This window comes from Bos javanicus, chromosome 2 (genome assembly GCF_032452875.1).
Source record: "Bos javanicus breed banteng chromosome 2, ARS-OSU_banteng_1.0, whole genome shotgun sequence".
NCBI classification, from domain to species: Eukaryota; Metazoa; Chordata; class Mammalia; order Artiodactyla; family Bovidae; genus Bos; species Bos javanicus.
In genome coordinates this window covers 24814743-24836648 of record NC_083869.1, presented here as the reverse complement: position 1 = coordinate 24836648, position 21906 = coordinate 24814743, and the positions used below count along the sequence as shown (strand labels likewise).

The 21906-nt window shown below is 38.7% G+C and overlaps 2 protein-coding genes across 8 annotated transcripts in view; one reads left to right on the top strand and one right to left on the bottom strand.

The window, feature by feature from the left end:
• Positions 1–6468, top strand: part of DYNC1I2 (dynein cytoplasmic 1 intermediate chain 2) — a 53893-nt gene extending 47425 nt beyond the window's left edge. For 5 of the 7 annotated variants that reach the window (XM_061435348.1, XM_061435383.1, XM_061435374.1 and 2 more), the window contains 3 exons: positions 1877–2017; positions 3856–3981; positions 5833–6468. In XM_061435348.1, the coding sequence (XP_061291332.1) occupies positions 1877–2017; positions 3856–3981; positions 5833–5946 (381 nt within the window). In that variant the 3' untranslated portion in view covers positions 5947–6468. The remainder of the gene's footprint in view (positions 1–1876; positions 2018–3855; positions 3982–5832) is intronic. The other 2 variants (XM_061435365.1, XM_061435388.1) reach the window with 1 other exon arrangement.
• Positions 1–21906, bottom strand: part of LOC133258650 (small ribosomal subunit protein eS26-like) — a 201969-nt gene that overhangs the window by 75220 nt on the left and 104843 nt on the right. The window lies entirely within an intron of this gene.

Sequence of the window (21906 nt, the reverse complement as noted above, 5' to 3'; positions counted from 1 at the left end):
CAGTGGTTTGGGGATTTTATTTAAGCCATCCTGGTGGTATGAAATGATATTCCATTGTGGTTTTGATTTGCATTCCCATGATGGATAATGATATTGGACATCTTTTCAAGTGCTTATTTGTATTTGTAGATCTTCTCTGGAGAAATGCCTATTAAAACTTTGCCCAAGTTTTAATTGGGTTGTTTGCCTTTTTATTCAAGTATTGTTAAGATTTGTAGATACGAGTTACTTACAGATATATTATTTCCAAATATTTTCGCCCATTGTAAAGGCTCTCTTCACTTTCTTGAGGGCATTATTTGAAGCACAAGGGTTTTAAATTTTGATTTACCCCAATATATATACTTTTTTTTTTTCATTTGTGCTTTTATCTCATCTAAGAAATCATTGACAAGTCCAAAGTCACAATGACTTACTCCTGTGCTTTCTCCTAAGTTTTACTGTTTTTACCTCTTGTATTTAGAAGTTGTATTATTTTACCTCTTATATTCAGATCTAAGATATTTTTGAGTTAATTTCTGGGTTTGATGTGGGGAAGGAGGGGTCCAACTTCATTCTTCTGCATGTGTATATACAGTTGTCCCAGCATCACTTGTTGAAAAGACTGTTCTTTTCACATATTAATTGTCATGACATCGTTACACTTGTTAAAGATCTGTCACAATAACTTTGTGTGAGATTTGACTGAGATCCTTTTTTTTGTTCCTTATTATCTAGTAGTGAAATGAGTTTTTCTATGTGTTTAAGGAGGGAACGGGCATAGATAACTTTTCTAGTTTCATGTTGTTGTTGTTTAGTGGCTCAGTTGTGTCCTACTCTTTGCGATCCCATGGACTATAACCCGCCAGACTCTTCTGCCCATGGGATTTTCCAGGCAAGAATACTGGAGTGGGTTGCCATTTCCTTCTCCAGGGGATCTTCCTGAATCAGGGATAGAACCTGTGTCTCCTGCTTTGGCAGGTGGATTCTTTACCACTGAGCTACCTGGGAAGTCCTTTCTAGTTTTGTAGTCTAGGTTAAAGCTCTCCTAGGTTTTTTGCAAAGTGGATATATATCTCTCTGTGTCTTGTACTTTCTGAAATGTATCTTTTCCGTTCCTCTCCACCACCTTTATCTGAACCTTCTCTTTCCCTTGTCCCTATTGTGCTGTGTTCCGCAACTTGGATTCCATTCCCTTCAGTTTCTTTTTGGTGAGACTTTGTCTTGGAAAGGGAGCTTTGATTTGTTAATTTTGTGAGTTTTTCGGGGCTCAGACTGCATCATTAGACCTTACTTCTATCACAACGGAGTCTGCCTTCGGTGTGTAAATGGAATTGTGTTGACTCCCTCCCAGTCTCTACTGCTGTTCTCAGACTGACCCCCATGCTGTCCAGTGATAACCCACTGTGTACTGAAAGGCTTTTCTGTTCTATTCTCCAGCTGTGAGCAGCCCTCGTGCCTTCCTATACTTCTTCTCACACAGATGTGCCATGCAGATCTCATAGTTGGCCAAGGTTTCCACCTGTTTACATTTGAAGTTTTGTCTCCTGATTTTGTTGTAGATGTTGTTTATGAATCTTTGGTTTTTGCTATCCTTGGTGCTTTGTCTGGGTTTATGGGGAGATTTAGAGGAGATTCAAAAAGTATAGTGCCATTGCTCTCATCTTTCCAGAATCTTCAGCACATCCTATTCCTTTTTAAAAACAGTATGGTGTCTACAAGGTAAATAGAGAATGCAGTCCAGTTGTTGATTCGTACTTCATAACTTCAGGTAATTCTATAGTGAAACAGATTATAGGAACTTTTTCTAGGCTGAGTTAAGTATCATAAAATGTTATCATACTTATTGAATGTATGTCATATTTTGCTGTGCTAAAAATCAACTTTTCCCTTTCAGAATAACAAGCCTTTGTACTCATTTGAAGATAATTCAGACTATGTTTATGATGTTATGTGGTCACCCACTCACCCAGCCCTGTTTGCCTGTGTGGATGGCATGGGTAGGCTGGATTTGTGGAATCTCAATAATGATACAGAGGTGAGCAGGAAAATAACAAAAATTGCACTGAAAAATGGAAAATTGGAGATTTATTGAATAATTTGTGAAATTCCTTTTATCCCAAGGAATGTGAAAGGACTCTGTGATTGTAGCTTCATCACAAAGAAAGCAAATAAGCTTTGTACCCTAAATAATAAACAGCCTGCTGTGCAGAACTGAAGGGAGAAATATTATTGCCAGGACCACTGGGGCATTCCTTTTACTTCTAAAAAGCATTGTCACATCTCTTCATGTCCTGGCAAAGTCTCATTCATAAGGCAACTGGGATATTTTTCATTCATAGGCTAGAAAGCAGATAGTTTCAGGCTGTTGACATACGTTAACCTTAATTTTGAATTTCTGAATCATCTCTTAGCCTTGGTAGAATTGTATATTATCCATAAATACTAGTCTTAGGCTGACTTGAGTGACACAAAATGTATTTTCATGACTTGCTCTGTGAAAGATTAAAAACAGTGTTACTGTTACTATAACATTAATATAGAAATCAAATTTCATAATTATTATACTAAAATGACTTATTTGGAATGAAATTTAACTGCAGCTATTATTTATTCTTAACTATGTTTGTTTTTACCAATGTAGGCAGAGGCTTAGAGTGTTCTTAGAGTTCTGTATTGCAGTGTGGTTAAGAAGTACATTAGCAGTTCTATCAATAAAAGTTATTGAGAAAGTCTCTTGGTGCCTTCTCCCACAGCCACTGTTTCTCACATCTCTTCTTATTTCTAGTGGCCAAATATATGTTATCATAATCCTTTAAGTAAATTAGTTGATTATACAGGACAAGGAATTTATATATTGGAAATACAAGTATTTTAACATCATGCTAACTTCTGCTCTAGTAGTTTGAAGAGCAACATTCAGATACTGCTAGGGAAAGATATTGAGTCCTGGATACATGACTGGACTTAATTATACATTTCTGGTTATCTAGAGTGGTACCAATTTTCTTAATTTGGATTTTCATGTTAGGCATTTGTGGTTACAATTCAATTTTGATCTGTTCTATAATTTAACTCACAATAAAGCTAAGTTATAATTTTTCTCTTACAACTATTTTGGCATTCTAGAAGGTTAAATTAGTCATTTGGGGATGACTTATGTCAAATAGAAGGATTATTTTTAATCAGGTTTCAGAAATTTAAAAATATTGTGATTCTGTTCTGAGTCAAACATTGAAGGTTTGCTCTGTGAGTGGCAGATAATTTCTTTTCCCTCAGCATAACAGAGGGTACGGTCATAATCCGAGGGATGGTGCCGTTGTGTTGGTGCTGTCATCTTGCCTTGCTCCAGATAGTTCATGGGAACAAGGGCTTTGGAATGACCCATACTGCATCTTTGGTATGAACTGTAGAATCTGTGGATCAAATCACAGGTTTTAGCTAACAGAGACACAAGCTACAAAAGTAACTCCTGTCCTCTAAAATTGAACCATAATCTGTTTATGCGGGCTTCTGAGATGTTTCTTTAAAAGAGGTTTTGGCCATCTGTTTTCAAACGGCTTGACTTCTTAAAAAAGTCAAAACAACAAAGAATCCTTTATTAAAGAGAAGATTTCTCAAAATGACGTGTCCAGTCATGTGAAGATTTCTTATGAAAGGACTTAAGTTATTTTCCCAAACCATTTTCAAGGATTGACTGTAATGTCATTCAAAATATATCACTGAACAGGAAGAAAGTTGGGAAAATTCTTTATCTATTTTCATCTTTGTTTTCAAAAACCTAGCCAGATTGGAGGAAAAGGAATTACTATTTTACATGTTTATAGAAATCCTGATGAAACTTTTAACACTGAACTGTATTTTAAATGACTTTAGGTGCCAACTGCAAGCATTTCTGTGGAAGGTAATCCTGCTCTTAATCGTGTAAGATGGACCCATTCTGGAAGAGAGATTGCCGTGGGTGATTCTGAAGGACAGATTGTTATATATGATGTGGGAGAGGTATGGGGCTCACTGCCTATAATTTTGACACATCTATTTAGCTTTCATGGAACTATAGTGACAGTATCTTTGTGGTTAAATCTAGTCTTTGAGGTTCGTGAATTGAATAACCCATGTATTTGTAAAGATAAAACTTACTTTTCATTACAGAAGCAACTCTTGAGATTAGTTTCCTTTCTAAACTGAATGTCCTGTGTCCCTATGCAACAAATTTTGAGGATAGTATCATATGTCGAAAGTACTTTCCAGCATGCATTGCTGGAAATTAGAAATTCTTCAAGCAGAAGAAATTTAGTTATAGTTGGACTTGGGGGCTTTACAGAATTGACATTGAGATAAGATTTTATTTTCTATATTCGTAGATTTGTTTGGACCAGGTAGCTCAAATTAAAAGTAGTATCTTTTAAGAGCTACCTAATGACTATGTGAAATGTCATTCTTGACTCCTTGAGCCTTATTGCAAAGCCATTATGAATGAACCCAACAGGATGAGTTGCAGCCCTCTCATCTTTACTGTTTGGGTTAACTGTGCACAGTGCTCGGGAGTGGTATCCTCATGTTTTAGCCCTGGCTAGTGCCTTAGTTACTCTTTTCTTTTGCTGTGCCTTATGATTCTCCATCCTGTCTGGAAATCCCACAGCCTCTAGCAACTGCAATTGGAGAGAGGTAAATTGGATCATGTAGAGCAGCCAGTTGAATTCTCTGCATAGATGGAATTACTCTGTATCTGCACCATCCAACATGGTAGCCATTAGCCAGATTTGGCTACTGAACACTTAAAATGTGGCTAGAACAGCTGAATAACTGAATTTTCAGTTTTATTTCATTTTAGGTAATTTAAATAGCCACATTTGTCTGGGAGCTACAATACTGGGTATCACTGTCCCATCTAGTCTAAAGTCGTACAGTAGATTTAGAAGCAGGCACATCCATTTGCCACACTGAATGCTCTGTGCCCTAATATGGCATACTGCTGCTGCTGCTGCTAAGTCTCTTCAGTCGTGTCCGACTCTGTGCGACCCCATAAACGGCAGCCCACCAGGCTCCCCCATCCCTGGGATTCTCCAGGCAAGAACACTGGAGTGGGTTGCCATTTCCTTCTCCAATGCATGAAAGTGAAAAGTGAAAGTGAAGTCACTCAGTCATGTCCGACTCTTCATGATCCCATGGACTGCAGCCTACCAGGCTTCTCCATCCATGGGATTTTCCAGGCAAGAGTACTGGAGTGGGGTGCCATTGCCTTCTCCGAATATGGCATACTAGATTCCTCCAATATTATAATGACAGCTGTCAAAAATTTTTGGTTATTGAACTGCTTCAGTGAGGGAAATATATCCCAAGCGTCCTTTCCCCTTTTACTATTGATGTGTCACTGAATTGGTAAGTAGCAGCATACCTTTTGACGAAAGGTTTAAGATACATCAAGAAAGGTTATCTTATACTCCAAACAAAAATACTTAAACAAGAAATCAGCCTCTTATGAACCATGTTTCAAAAATTATTTCATACTCATGTGCAAGAAGTAAAAATTCTTCAGAAATTCCTTCCTGCTCACCAGAAAATCCATGAGATAGTGCATAGGAGTTATATTTAAAGAGCATCATGTCATTCTCTCTTGCACAGATGCTGATAATAGCAAAATCATTTCTGAGGCTGTCACAACACACTTCTCAAACACTATCTTTTGTTTTGAAATGTCATAAATTATTGGTATAGTAGCTGTAATTATGGAAGGGACATTCAAGTCAATTATTACTTTTTAATGGAAAAATTATTTGAAAACACTGAAAAATAGTGGGTAAGATGATCTTTTATTTCAGTGTACATAAAGCATTGTATTTCTTTTAACAGCAGATTGCTGTCCCCCGAAATGATGAATGGGCACGGTTTGGCCGAACACTTGCAGAAATTAATGCAAACCGAGCGGATGCAGAGGAGGAAGCAGCTACCCGAATACCTGCTTAGCTCCTGAAGAGAGAATATGTAGCCTTAGTGGATTTGGGGAAGACTCGAAGTAGATCCTAGAACTATTTGCATGCTTCTGTCTAAATGATAATTAAAAGGAAATTTCGTGGATTAAACTATGGATTTAATGCAGCAAGCAAGTCTTACAAAGTCCTTTTTTATATAACATGCATTTTGTTTTGAATTTGTGTCATTTTTAATACAGTTGATTGACTTTACAGAATGCAACCTTTTCTGAATTCTTATACACAGGTGTATATTTGGTATTCTTTTGACGTCTTTTCAGCTTATAACACTATATACAGTTATTTCTAAAGCACAGATTATGGTCCACATATTTTTAAATAACCATGATTCACTGTTATACTGATAATGTGCTCACTAACCATAATATGTAGGAACATTGTTTATTCTTAGCTATAGCATGAAAACTATCCAGTTCCATTCTGATACTCTCTTTTTCTTTACAATTCTTGTGATAACTGTCTATAAATAAAAACAAATATGCTTTAACTTTTCAAATTTTCATTTTGATTTACTCCTTGCAATTAAAATGTTATTAAATTCTGTCTCTCTCATAAGGTATCCTGTCTTCATCTTGCTTTAAGCTCCTGTTGTAAGCAGCTACCTCAAGTCCTGGAAAGCTTTGTTCCTTAAATTACCATACAGTATACTGTAGATCTCCCAGTTCATTATGAGCTGATGTCTAGGTAATCTAAGTGAAAAAATTTCTTCTAGATTAATTTTTGTTTTACTCCCTTTTTCTTCCCATCTAAGATATGGCGTAAAGAATAAACGGAAAGCTGCCTGTTGTTTTTGCTAATTGAGATTATATGTGAACCCTCTGAGACTGAAACCTCCTTTGAGAGAAATTGATTTTGTGGTTGTAGTAGCTATGAAAGAAAGTGCTCAAATTAAGTTTTTGTCATTGAATCAACTCCACATCTTGAGATCTGTTACAACTTTGTCTATAAGCCTGAAAGTTAAGTGGCAAATATTCTAATAATTTGTGTTGAAATCAACCTGTTTCAGGACTAGAGAAAAAGATTATGCTCAGATGTTGAATTTATTCACTTTAAGTTGTCTAGTTCCTTGACCTTTTGTCCTTCTAAAGTTTAACTGTCATTTATTCAGCAACATGAAGAATAGATAGCAGATTTTGAACATTTTTGTTTGGATTTTCTTAATCTAACAAAGGTCTGTTTGGAAATACATTTCCAAGTAATTTATTCCTAACTATGAGTATTGTATACTGTGAGGAATAATTGACCTGGAATATCAACCCCAAAATCTAGCTCTGGCACTCATGAGAAGTATGGTTTTTGCCAACTAAGTCTTTATATCTGACTTTTTATCTAGGAGTTAAGATTAGATGATTTCTAAATTTCCTTCCAGCTCTAAAATTATTGATTGTAATTACTTCAGGCAATTCTCTATTTTTATATATTCAGTTTTCATAGGTTTACACCCCATAATTGCCTGTTATATATCAGCAGCAAATAAGTTACCTCATGGTAGTAATGTCTGTGAGCCAAAAATTCAATCTTAGCGGGGTCACACTGTCTTAGTATAGAACTCATGTAATCACCTAAATAGTTACTGTATTCTTGCCCTCCATTTGTATAAATGAGTACAAAAAAAGACACAATTATGATTAAGGTTGGAAATCACAAGATGAGGCAAACCCAGATGCTCACTGGACTCAAGTTGATGCATCCAACTGTGAAAGAATAAAATTGGTAAGTGTTAGTAAAAAATACTTCTCACCAAAGAGTTCTTGCTTTTGGGAAATAACTTTCTTTCCTCCCCCAAAATACAGTGTAGGCCTTTATCTTTACCCATTTAACTTTAGCCTACATTTTTAGTAACACACGAATTTAATGGGAGGAATTGCCTTTTAAAGTTAACTGTGAAAATAAATAAAAGTTAACTGTGTAAAAGCAAAATACAAAGTACTGAGGGTGTAAATATTGATATGAGATCTTCTGACAGATTAAGCTGCTTAGAAAAGTGTCTCAACTCTTCTGTTTTAGAAATGGAAACCTTACAAGTTTAAAAAATACCCACTTATAGAAATTGTACCTTATTTGTTACCAGTTATACTTTTTTCCTGAGTGGGAAACAAGCCATAGCTTTCTGGCTAATTTCTTATTTTGTGTTTGTTGCTTGGCTATTTTCTTTTCTAATGAGAAGTTGGTTACCTTTGAATAGAGGAAGAATACTCAGTTTTGCAGAAGACAGCTTATAAACCTCAGAAATAATCGTGTTTTTTTTTTTTTTGTATTAATAACCAAAAAAAAAATCTTCCAGTTTATAGATCTAGTTCCCTACAAAGTTTAGAAAATCTCTAGATATAAAACATTGTTTCCATAATGCTGAGATATTGCATATTGAAAGAATGGATGACTTAAAATTTAGGAGTAAGAAGTAAAGCTAAGTAGTTTTAGGAATGATCCTAGTCTTTCAATATTGTAAGAATGTTGATTCATTCTGTTTTGTACTAGTAGTAATAAATTGTAACCTCTACCACTTGAACCACGTGGAAAAGGTGTTTGAATGAGTGAATAAAAATTTGGAGTGAAGAATATAATTTTTCATCTTTCCGTTCTGTCAGGCATTCGCTTTCATTTTTTTAGAGTTTTAAAAACATTTATTTTTGGCTGCACTAGGTCTTTATCACGAGCTGTCTCTAGTTGTGGTAACAGGGGCTACTCTAGTGTAGCGTGTGGGCTTCTCGTGCAGTCGCTCCTCGTTGCAGAGCATGGGCTCTAACATGTGTGGGCTTAGTAGTTGTGGTGCACAGGCTTAGCTGCCCCACAGCGTGTGGAGTCTGCCCAGAGCAGGGATCAAACCTGTGTCCGCTGCATTGGCAGGCAGATTCCTAACCACAGACCCACCAGGGAAGTCCTCAGGCAATGCTTTTTAAATGTCTTTCCCACAATCCTGGTATTTCAGCATTGGCATTGTGATATTTCAAAATTAGAAAAAAACTGTACAATTAAGTACATTGCAGAGAACAGAGCTTCAGTTACAAATCCAGCTGCTCCAGTGGCTGTGAGAACCAAGTTATTTCAAATGTAACATAGTACCCAATGTGACAGTATTATGCCTGAATCTTGGGCTTATAGCTAAAAAGCTATAGCTTTGCCTTGTTTGATCATTTAGTTAAGGGATGGTAATTCCCACTGAGGTCCAGCCCCTCTGCCAAGCCAGAGGCAAGAAAGGAGTTCTTGCTTTCCTGCTATTATCTTGCTAATTGCTAGGCAACTAGGGACCTTACAGGTTTGGGAAAAATACCTGGGAATCTTATTTTTTATTCATTTAAAAAATGTGCTGAAGAAATTACTTAGTGCTTCCTAGGTGGCACCAGTGGTAAAGAACCTGCCTACAAATGCAGGAGACATAAGAGATGCAGTTTCCATCCCTGGGTCAGAAAGATCCCGTGGAGGAGGGCATGACAATCCACTCTGGTATTCTTGCCTGGAGAATCCCATGGACAGAGGAGCCTGGTGGGCTACAGTCCATGGGGTCGCAAAGAGTTTAGACACGACTGAAGAAACTTAGGAGCAGCAGGAAATTCTTTACTTAGAGATCTGGTTTACAGACTGGGGGTCTCTAGTGCTACCAAAGAAGAGGAAATTTGCCCCAAAGGCAAGAAGGGAGCAGCATGTTTATGATTTCTTTTGAAGAAGAGGATTACAATTAACATTCTTTTAACTAATCAATTTTAATGCCCTAAGAAGGTAATAATTTGCTTGCACTTAATATATAGTAGTATAATTTTTGAATCCTTTTCACATACAAGAAACATGTTTTAGAAAAAGATCCTATATCCTAGCCAGAATGCCAACTAGAAGGCTTTGAATAGTCATCATATTGTAACCCTTTTTCAATAGGCCAGTGCTCTCAGACCTTTTGTTGGAATTTAGATGTACAGATTCTCTTCTGCCCTCCATGTTCACAATCCCTGAACTTAAAAGTTAAAATGGATCTCTGGTATGTAAATTTTCAGAATGTAGCTTCTGGCCACTGATAGTTTGAACGTAGCCAATCAGCAATCTTTTACAAACTTTTCTAAAATTACAGTATTTTGTGTTGTTAGTTTCATAGCAGGAATCTCAGTTTCAGCTTCTTAATATTCCATTACCAGTTCCCAGTCAGAGGATGGAACAGCTTGCACTCAGGTAAGCTTTCAGAAAGGTCTGTTTCACTTTGTGAGGTCATGTATTCAGGTCCGTGGTAATGTATTATCCTGCCTCTCTCGTAATGTACTTGATTTGATCGGAAAGCTGTAGGGCAGTGATTGTGTAGGGTGTAGAACACACCTACGTGGTGCTGAACACGCCGAGATGTGACTGTGTGACTCTGGAAATCAGTGTGCCACCAGTAAGGCTTTGATGGCAAGTCACTTTATCTTTCTGGATTTTTGTACTAGATTTTTAAAAAACTTTTTATGAACAAATAGAAATGCTTTGGAACAGAATCTTTTATACTTAAGGGTGGCTTGATATGAGAAAAGAATACTGGTCTCAAAGTCCCAAGTTCTAGTTCTGATACTCCCCATTACCAGTAATATCACCTGGGTAAAGGATCAGTATTCTCATCTGTTACGTGATGAAAATTTTTGCTTTGTGTGAAGGTTACGTGAGATATTATGTATGTGAAGACTTGTAAATTATGAAGTGCCATACAAATAATGGATTGTTTTTTTAAAGAATATAAGAATGGAGAGAGAGCACTTTATGTAGCCATCTGGGTAATGTAACCCAGCTAATCTAAGGATTAGGTGGCTTGGTATTGAAGAAAAAAATTTTTAATTCTAAGAAATCACATCACAATTTGAATCCTCAGATGTTTAAGAGTATCAGTGAACTGAGGGAGAAATATTTATTGTCCTTAATGATACTTTTCCTAGGAGTACTTTCTCTTACTGCATTCTATGGTAAAATTACAAATTATGCCAGTAGGGAAAAAAGACCCAATCAATGTCTAGTCAATATGTAGCTCTTGCACTTATGTTAGTTTCAGATGTGGATTGCAATATCTGGAGTCTTAGAAGAGGTGGAATGCCTTTTTCAAATCAATGAGAAAACAAAGGTGATCCAGCTACCTCCTGGAGTCAGTCACACCCACAAAAATCTGGGGAAGAGCAGTTACTCAACTGTTACAACTTATGAAGTACCCATTCCTCCCTAGGGTCTGTCCCCTTGGAAGTAACATGGGCTTACTGTAGGAAGATGGTCACTGGAAAGAGGAGCTTTAGTCTTAACCTGTGTGTAGTTGCCAGGCTTAGAGGAAGCCCTAAAATTAGTCTTGCAGGAATAGCTTTTGTCTAATTCATTAGCAGATATGTGCTGTCACATTATATCCAAGTTATGATTTCCAGAAATAAGTCAAAATCTGACTTGATAACAAATACTTGGTAAAATAACTATGCCCTTCTTGATTGTCCCCACTTCCAATAATGTTTGATACAATCAATGAATTTGTTAGTACACTGAGGGTCATTAGATGGATTTGGAGGATGCTTCATCTTCCAAAGGCAGAAAAAATGGCCTTAGCCCTTCTGAAACTCAGGAGTTTAAGTAGAATTTGTGTTGACCGAGTAAAAGGACTTGTATATTTTGTGCTGAAAAATCAGGTAAAGGAGTACAGTGTGATTCTTCATGGAAGACTATCCCTGGGTTTTCCTGCTCCTTATTTTAGGCAAGTCTTTCATTTCTCTAGACCATCATCCTCTGTTGCAAAATGGATGCTGCTGTAATATCAGTGTTAGAATAACTAGAATAATACATCCACATAGATCAGAAGCCCTAAAAGGCTAATTATGAAAGATACTATGCTTTAGTTTGAATTATATCAACTGAGAGGAAACTAACTAAATCCTAATGTTTGGTTGGTAAATCCCTTCAAAAATGAGGGTCCTGAGATTTGTATTTCTAGTTCAGTGTCTTAGACTTAGTGTCAACTTGTGTTGAAACTCAGTTAACCATACATTCGAGCAAATGTCTTCATCTAAGTTTATTTCCCCATCTCCCACTTCACAGGGCTGTGTAAAAATGAAGCACTGTACAAATAAGAGGCATGTTATAATGGGAGGTGATGATAACTTCCAACAGTTTTACTACCTGCTCTTCAATAGCTCCCACAGGTTTGTAGGTTCTATCTCTTGGCTGTTAGAGGTTAAAAACAAGCTTTTAGAAATCAGAGATCTCTACCACCACCTCTGCTTTACCACAAAGGGCTTTCTGGCTTGACCAGTTAGGATTACTGTCTAATCTTATCTTAGCTCCCTTCCCCCTGCTTTCTCTACTGAGAAAGACCACAAAACCTGTATGAAATAAGTTTCAAAGAAATAGAACTGGGAAGATCAGTAGTACAAAGATCTTGTACTAACACTTTATACTTACTGGAAGTATATGTCTGTTTCCAAAGTTTGTTTGCTTTGTAAACTCTGGCTTTAGTATATTCTGACCGTGTATTAATAACTGGTAGCATTTATTGAGCATTTGGTACACGATTCTCTCACACACACACATTCTCATTTATCTAAGCTCCCCTATAATGTGGGAACTACTGTTACTACTAACTTAAAAAACAGAAACTAATTTGAACAATTTGTGGAGTAAACATTTCCACCGTGGCCAACGGCAAACTACCAATGACGTCACTGAACATGGAGTTGGGAAAATAAACACGTAATGGGCTCTCCCTGCACTGGTGCAAGCTGCGTCCAGCATGTTGTCACTGTGCTTGGGGACATTAACTGACTCACAATCTAGGAACTAAACATTATTATAGAGGTGTGTACTTAACCACTATACCACACTGCGTTTATGATCTTAGTCTACCAACACATCAGTTTTTTATTCAGATAAGCTTGCGTACAGTGGCACAGGCATAAAAGGACCATGAAATAACCTCGTGACAGAGGAAATAGGATTAGTGTTCTGGCTTTGAGGAACCTATAAAGATATTTTATAACTTTCTATTGTCCTTCTGGTTCACTCAAACTTCAGGAAGAAACGGATTAGATATGGGAATGAAAATGCTCACTGGCTGAAGATGGTGGTGGCTCTTAAGTAGTCGACTTACCTACAACTGATCAGGACTCCCTTGTGACATCTCTGGTAAGAAGGACTCTGCCTGAAATCTATTTAGATCACTGCCTTTCTCTTTCCTAAATCCTCCCCCTAATATCTGCAGGGCCTGAGGAAACAGGTCAAAATATTTTGAGGTTATAAAATCAAGCTGACAGCTATTATGTTCACACAACACGCACATGCAGCTTGGATTTTAGAATTTTCTGATTTCTCAGAACTCCAGAGGTGATAGCCAGGGGAGAGCCAGCACACAGCCCATTCCTCTCCTCCTCTTCCACCATTCAATCTCTTAATAGCCACTAAGGAACATTTGTGGGTTCTTCAGCCTACATGCCTAAGTTTTGTCCCCCCCTGCAAGGAGCCACCTCTTGACCACCCTTAAATATAAGGCTACATTTTTGGGAAAATGAGCCTGGAAGCTGAGCTGTTTAGGCAGGAAGTTTGAGTCCCAGGTACCTTAAACATAACCTAGATTGAAATGAAATGGGCTCCAGGTGGTCGTATCCTATTGGCCCTGCAGATGGGGATACAGCTACATGGGGCCTAGGCACAGAAATGATTTGAGGCCCTCTCAAATGAGGCAGCTAAGGGTAGTGCTAGGCTTTTTCCTAAAGTCAATAGAGTACAATTTTTAAAATTTTTACTGACGTATATAGCGAACTATATAACATTGTATAAGTTTAAGGTGTACAATGGCTTCCCTGGTAGCTCAGACAGTAAAGAATCCACATGCAGTGCAGGAGGCCAGGGTTCAATGTATTGATTTGATATGTTTATATATTGCTTTATATAAGTAGGTATAGCGTGATAGAGGTTTAGCATTAGCTACATGTCACAAATGGCAGGAACTCCTCATTTCTTATGGCTAATACTCCATTGTATGTATGTCTGTATAACTGTGCTATCCATTCATCTGTTGATGGACACTTAGGTCGTTTCCGTATATTGGCTATTGTGAATAATGCTGCAGTCAACATAGTGTATATTTTTCTTTAATATCCTATTTTCATTTCTCTGCATATATACCCAGATGTGGAATCGCTGGGTCCTAAGGTAGTTTTGTTTTTTATTTCTTGAGGAATTGTACTGTTTTCCATAGTGGCTGTACCAATTTACACTCCCAGCAACAGGGTACAAGGAAGGGTTCCCTTATCCTTTCATGCTCACAACTTTTGTCTTCTTGATGACACCCGTTCTAACATACAAGGTTTTGATTTACATTTCTCTGATGATTAGTCACTGCAGATGGTGACTGCAGCCATGAAATTAAAAGACGCTTACTCCTTGGAAAAAAGTTATGACCAACCTAGATGGCATATTGAAAAGCAGAGACGTTACTTTGCCAACTAAGGTCTGTCTAGTCAAGGCTATGGTTTTTCCAGTGGTCATGTATGCATGAGAGAGTTGGACTGTGAAGAAAGCTGAGCGCCGAAGAATTGATGCTTTGGAACTGTGGTGTTGGAGAAGACTCTTGAGAGTCCCTTGGACTGCAAGGAGATCCAACCAGTCCATTCTGAAGGAGATCAGCCCTGGGATTTCTTTGGAGGGTATGATGCTGAAGCTGAAACTCCAGTACTTTGGCCACCTCATGCAAAGAGTTGACTCATTGGAAAAGACTCTGATGCTGGGAGGGCTTGGGGGCAGGAGGAGAAGGGGACGACAGAGGATGAGATGGCTGGATGGCATCATTGACTCGATGGACGTGAGTCTGAGTGAACTCTGGGAGTTGGTGATGGACAGGGAGGCCTGGCGTGCTGCAATTCATGGGGTCGCAAAGAGTCGGACATGACTGACTGAACTGAACTGATGATTAGTGATGTTAAGCACCTCGTCATATATCTGGAAGTTGTCTTTGGAAAAATGTTTGGTTCTATACCCATCTTTTAATCAGATTGTTTGCTTTTTATTGTTTGGTTTCTATATTTTGGCTATTAATTGCTTGATATATGCTTTGCAAATACTGTCTCCCATTCCATATGTTGCTTTTTTTTTTTTTTTGCTGTGCAGAAGCTTTTTATTTTGTAGCCCTGCTTGTTGATTTTTCTTTTGTTGCTTGTGCTCTTGGTGTCATATCTAAAATATCACTACACCAATCAGTATCAAGGAGCTTTTTTGTTTTCTTCTAGGAGCTTTATGGGATCAAGTCTTATGTTTAAGTCTTTAATCCATTCAAGTTAATTTTTGTGAGTGATGTAAGATAGAGGTGTCATTTTTCTGCATGTGGTTATCCAGTTTTCCCAGCACCATTTATTTACGAGACTGTCCTTTCCCCATTGAGTGTTGGCTCCCTTATCAAATATTAGTTGATTGTTTATGCAACGGGTTATTTCTGGGCTCTCTATTCTGTTCTATTGATCTAGGTGTGTGTGTTATGCTACTGCTGCTGCTGCTAAATTGCTTCAGTCATGTCCGACTCTGTGCGACCCCATAGACGGCAGCCCACCAGGCTCCCCAGTCCCTGGGATTCTCCAGGCAAGAATACTGGAGTGGGTTGCCATTTCCTTCTCCAATGCATGAAAGTGAAAAGTGAAATTGAAGTTGCTTGGTCGTGTCCGACTCTTTGTGACCCCATGGACTGTAGCCCACCAGGCTCCTCCGTCCATGGGATTTTCCAGGCAAGAGTACTGGAGTGGGGTGCCATTGCCTTCTCTGGTGTGTGATGCTAGTAACATACTATTTTAATTACTATAGGTTTGTAGTATAGTTTGAAACAAAGTGTAATCCCTGTGGCTTTTTTCTTTCTCAGGATTGTTTTTGATATTTGGGGTCTTTTGTTTTAAATCTCATATGAATGTTAGGATTATTTTTTCTATTCCTGTGAAAAATGCCATGGGAATTTTGATAGGGATTACATTGACTCTATAGATGACTTTAGGTAATACGGATATTTTAGAAATATTAATTCTTCCAGTCTGTGAACACAGGGTATCTTTCCATTTGTTTGCGACTTCTTCAGTTTCTTTCATCAAAGTCTCATAGTTTTCATTGTACAGATCTTTCACTTCCTTGGTTAAATTTATTCCTAAATGTTTTATTGTTTTGATGCCACTGTAAATGGGGTTATTTTTTTTCTTTTCAGGTATTTTGTTATTGGTATTATGTAAATGTGGGGCTTCCCAGGTGGCTCAGTGGTAAAGAATCTGCCTGCCAGTTCAGGACATGCAGGTTTGATTCCTGGGTTGAGAAGATCCCCTGGAGAAGGAAATGGCAACCCACTCCAGTATTCTTGCCTGAAAAGTCTATGGACAGAGGAGCCTGCAGGCTACAATCCATGGGGTCAGAGAGTCAGACATGACTGAGCATGCATGCATGCAAATATAAATGCAGCTGATTCTGTATATTATATATATACAGATTTTTATTATTATTATATATATATTGATTTTGTATTCACACCTTTTAGCAGTGTGTTGTGTACTTTCCCATCTCCATGTCATTGACTAGCATCTTTTCATTCCAGCTTCAAAGAACTCCTTTCAGTGTTTCTTGCAAAGCAAGTCTAGTGGACTCCCTCAGCTTTCGTTTTTCTGGGAAAGTATTTCTCCTTCATATCTCAGGGGTAAGTTAGTCAGATAAAGTATTCCTGGCGGGCAGTTTTTTTTCTTTCAATGAACACTTTGAATATGTTATTCCACTCTCTTCTGACCTGTAGGGTTTCTGCTGAGAAATTTGCTTATAGCCTAATGGTGGTGCCTTTGTAAGTTACATAATCTTTTTTTTCCTGACTGCTTTCTGAATTCTCTGATTTTTTGACAGTTTCATTATAATGTGTCTTAAAGGAGGTCTTTTTGCATTGAGAACATAGGTTGACCTGTTATCTTCATGAATTTGGATATCCAAATCTCTCCTCAGGTCTCTGTTCAGCTGTTATTCCTTTGAATAAATTTTCTGCCCCCTTCTCCCTCTCTACTCTTTCTGGAACACTGATTATTCATACATTTGTTCTTTAGATGGAATCTCATGGATAACATTGACTTTCTTTACTCTTTTTCACTCATTTTTCTTTTTTCTGCTCTTATTTCAAAATTCCTGTCTTCCATTTGCTTCACAGTGCTATGGATGCTATTCCTTGGGTAAACATCTCATCTTATTCATGTACATTTTTCCCTGATAAAATTGAATTAAGTTTTTTGTGTAATTCATTGAATTTCTTCAAAATAGTTGTTTTGAAGAATCAGCTAGATCAAAGAACACCATACCTATAGCTCAGTTATTGGAAAAATTATTCTTTTGGCGATGACTTGCTTACTTGATTTTCCATGTTCTTTGTAGTCTGGCATTGCTGCTTTCACATCTGAAGTACCTGACATCTTAATTAAATCTTTATTGGTTGGCTTCAGATGGGGTATACTGCTCTTTGGGGCTGTTACGTATGGAGATTTCTTTGCCTTTGTGTAGGAGCAGTCCACTCCAGTACTCTTGCCTGGAAAATCCCATTGGCGGAGGAGCCTGGTAGACTGCAGTCCATGGGGTAGCGAAGAGTCAGACACGACGGAGCAACTTCACTTTCACTTTTCACTTTCATGCATTGGAGAAGGAAATGGCAACCCACTTCAGTGTTCTTGCCTGGAGAATCCCAGGGACGGGGGAGCCTGGTGGGCTGCTGTCTCTGGGGTCGCATAGAGACGGACACGACTGAAGTGACTTGGCAGCAGCAGCAGGAATACCCACTGTACTGTTTTTGCTCCCTCTTGTGGCAGAATTCTTTAAGCTTTTATGTCTTCTCTGGTTCTTACCACTCGGCTGACTGGCTGCAGGAAATCTCTTGTTTTCCAGAAGATGGCGCTATGGCTCCAGTTTGTGGTTGCTCTCTTGCCCACCAATCCTGGTGTATTTTTCTGACAGGGTTCACTTGCATTATTCTCGCAACTGCACCCCAAAAGTGCATAAGGACCTGGCCACAGAGTAAGGGAGACAGGAGTTTAGCATTCATTGCTAAAAAGGGAGGGACAAAAAGGAATGTCTTACCCCACCATGCTGCTGACCAACTGAGTAGTTTTTTTTAAGATCTATTGTCTCTAATCTTTCAGTGCAAATAAAATAGGTTATTACTGAATACTATTTTGTGACCCCTAAGAGTATTCACTAGTAGGATTTGCTTTTGAGTATCTGTAGATTCATCACAAAGTTGTGCATACTAGGAAGCAGAGAAGAGAGCTCGTATTTCAATAATTCCTTGTAAATAATATAGTACAGCACATTTTGTAACTATAGGACCAGCTCAGGAGCCACTGCAGTACTAGTTCAAGAAAATTAACCGGAGCAAAAGGAACAGTACAAAAGTTAGTTGTTACATAAATTAACACGGTAGTAGTGAGCCTGGATGAAGGTGGCAGGTGGAACAGAAGCATCTACTCTCTCAACCCTAAATTCCGTAAGGTGCTAGAGTAGAAGAAGAATAAGAAATATGCTATAGTACTGAAAATGAGAGGGCTAGCGATGGAACTGAAATTGTGAGGAATGCCAAAAAGATAGAGCGCAGATGGGCTTAAGGCTATAGGCAGATAAAATGAGAGAAAATCACACAACACTAAACAGAGGAATGGGCTGGAGCCCAGAATCAACAGATACAAAAAGTAGGAGAGTGCCCATGGATACTTGGCAGGGTGGTTCATTAGGGAGCTGACTGAGAATAGCTAGACCAGTCCCATCCCCCAACCATGGGCCAAGTTGGGTACTGATGGGGTGTTTACACCCAGCCTATACCCTAACAGTGGGTGAAGCCATTGGAACTGGAGAAGCAGGGCAGTGCCTCACAGGTACTTGCTTACCCTCAAGAGGAAAAAAAAGCCTATATCCAGAATTCAACTAGTGATATATCCTTGCCTGGAAGCACAACTTACGTATCCCATCACTGGCTCTGATAAACAGAACAACATCCATAAAGAGTCTCGAATCAGCAACTAAATGAGCAACTAAGCAAATTACAACTATGAATCACCAGAATACTTCAAGAAAGGCCTAAAGAAAAACTTGAAAAAAAATCCACAGAAGAAAGAAGATAAGTGATTCCATATCCCAGGGGCAGAGAAGATATCATAGGCATTAAATAAAGACTAAATGCCAGAGGGGTACAGCTTAAGAGCAAAGCTGTGAGCAGGATGAACATAAAGCAAGACTCTCATTACTCAACCTAGAAGTATAGATGGAGAAAGTATCAAGGAAAGCTGAAAGATACGGGTTCAAATATTCCAATACATAACTAAACAGGAGATAAAAGGATGTAGAGAGACAGTAGATTTAGGCACTGGGGGGTGGTCTGAAAAGTCTTAGGATAAAAGGGTTCATCCCTACCCAGCACAGAACCAGATGAATTTTTTAAAGGCAAAATTTCAAAATAACCATGATTAACAAGTCCTAAAAGCTGCTAGCTCCCAAAAAACAGGTTATATACAAGTTACTACTACTGTCATGGGGCTTCTCTTTGACAATAATGTATGAGAAAGGAACTTACTTTGAACCAAGAATCCTAGACTTCCAATTTCCAGTCCTGCATGTAAGCAGCTTATACACTGCTAGTTCATCATAAAAGGAGGTAAAAAGCTAACTGAAAATAACTCCTCCTACATCTATAATAGAAGGCAATGGCAACCCACTTCAGTACTCTTGCCTGGAAAATCCCATGGACAGAGGAGCCTGGCAGGCTGTAGTCCATGGGGTCGCTAGGAGTCAGAAACGACTTCACTTTCACGCATTGGAGAAGGAAATGGCAACCCACTCCAGTGTTCTTGCCTGGAGAATCCCAGGGATGGGGGAGCCTGGTGGGCTGTCGTCTGTGGGGTCGCACAGAGTCAGACATGACTGAAGTGACTTAGCGGATCTATAAGGGAAGTAAGGTCACAGGGCAAAGCACTGTCTCCAGAATTAGACTTGACAGGCACATACAGAAGATCACAACATATTGTAGCAGTAAACTCTTTAGAAATGAATGCCAGAGTAAGGAAACCTGAACCATAATAGACAAATCATTGGAGGTTCAGTGTGGACAACTCTTAAGTTAAAAAGCCAGGGGAACCCAATCATGCAGCAGGTAGGATGTGGGGACACTTGTAAGTTTTACCTCTTCAGTGTCTACCAGTTCCTCACAGTGAGTGTATGAGAATAATTCCAGTGTGTTTCCGGGAAGAGGAAAGGAACTATTCTGAAATACATGAGAGTATTTTTCTTTATTTAGTTAAGTCTACCCTCAGAGAAACTATTTAAACAAAGCCAAACTGACCCGGGAGGACAGAAGTACCCAACTCCCACTCTAGCCATCCTGTCCCACCTAAGTGTGCTGGACTGGGGGACTGAGAAACATATCTAATTCACGGTCCAGAGGCATCAGTCAGACTGTTTGCGACCCCATGGACTGCAGCATGCCAGGCTTCCCAGTCCATCACCAACTCCTGGAGCTTGGCTCCAACTCATGTCCATCGAGTCAGTGATGCCATCCAACCATCTCATCCTCTGTCGTCCCCTTCTCCTCCTGCCATCAATCTCTCCCAGCATCAGGGTCTTTTCCAATGAGTCAGTTCTTCACATCAGGTTCAGCTTCAGCATCAGTACTTCCAATGAATATTCAGGACTGATTTCCTTTAGGATTGGCTGGTTTGATCTCCTTGCTGTCCAAGGGACTCTCAAGAGTCTTCAACACTAGGGGATCTTCCCAACCCAGGGATTCGACCCAGGTCTCCTGCATTGCAGGCAGATTCTTTACCATCTGAGTTACCAGGGAAGCCCATTCAGAGGCACAGGCTCACCGAAAGGCTGAGCTCTGATCACAGGCATATACACGTCTCCCCCACCCCTCACCACATCACCAAAGGCCTATTTACATTAATTCCTTTTACTTGGTTCATCATGCTCATTTGTCAGAAAAAAATTACAGGCATACTGAAATTTAAGACACACCATTGGAAGAGACAGCAAATATCAAAATTATGTAATATGGCACATGTGTCATATGGCAGATGTGGAGGGATGTTGGAACTATTAGGCTGAGATAAAACTATGAAATGTTAAGGACTCTACTGAGGCACCATGGAAGAACAAGTGGGCAACTTAGCAGAGACAGGAATTCTAAGACAGAATCAAAAGAAATGCTGGAGATAAAAACACTGCAACAAACGAATAATGCCTCGGATGGACTTATGAGTAGGCTGGACATGGCTGAGAAAAGAATCTCTGACCTTGAGGGCATCTCATTAGAAATCTCTAAAACTGAAAAGCAGAGAAAAAGTACTATAAGCAAACAAAACCCCCAGAATATCTAAGAATTGTAGGACAACTGCAGAAGGTGTAACATATGTGTAACAGGAATACCGGAAGGAGAAGAAAGGGACAAAACAAATATTTGAAACAATGAGAATTTTCCCCGAATTTATGTCAGACACCAAAACCACAAACCTAGTAAGCTTAGAGATAAATGCTAAACCAAAACAAAAACCTACACTGAGGTACACAGTATTGAAAGTACAGATCAAAGATAAAAAAATCCTGAAAGAAGCCAGAGGAAATAAAATTCAGTTTATCCTCAGAAACCATGAAAGCAAGAGGGGAGATGAATGAAATATTTAAAGTGTTGACAGAAAAAAGAAGCCACCAACCTAGAGTTCTATTGCCTGTGAAATTATCCTTCAAAAGTGAAGGGATAAGGAGTTTCAAAAGGTTGAGATAGAAAGACTCTGAGCTCACCTCCTTTCATGGTTCACACCAAAATTACAACTATTTATAGAACAACTATCAATGAAAAAGGCCAGAACCTACAAGAAAAGATCTACAACAAAAAAGAAGGAACTACAAGTCAGGAAGGGTAGAGTTGTGGTATACTCAGGACACATACTCCCAGGTGGGTGACCCAGAAACAGGAGAATAA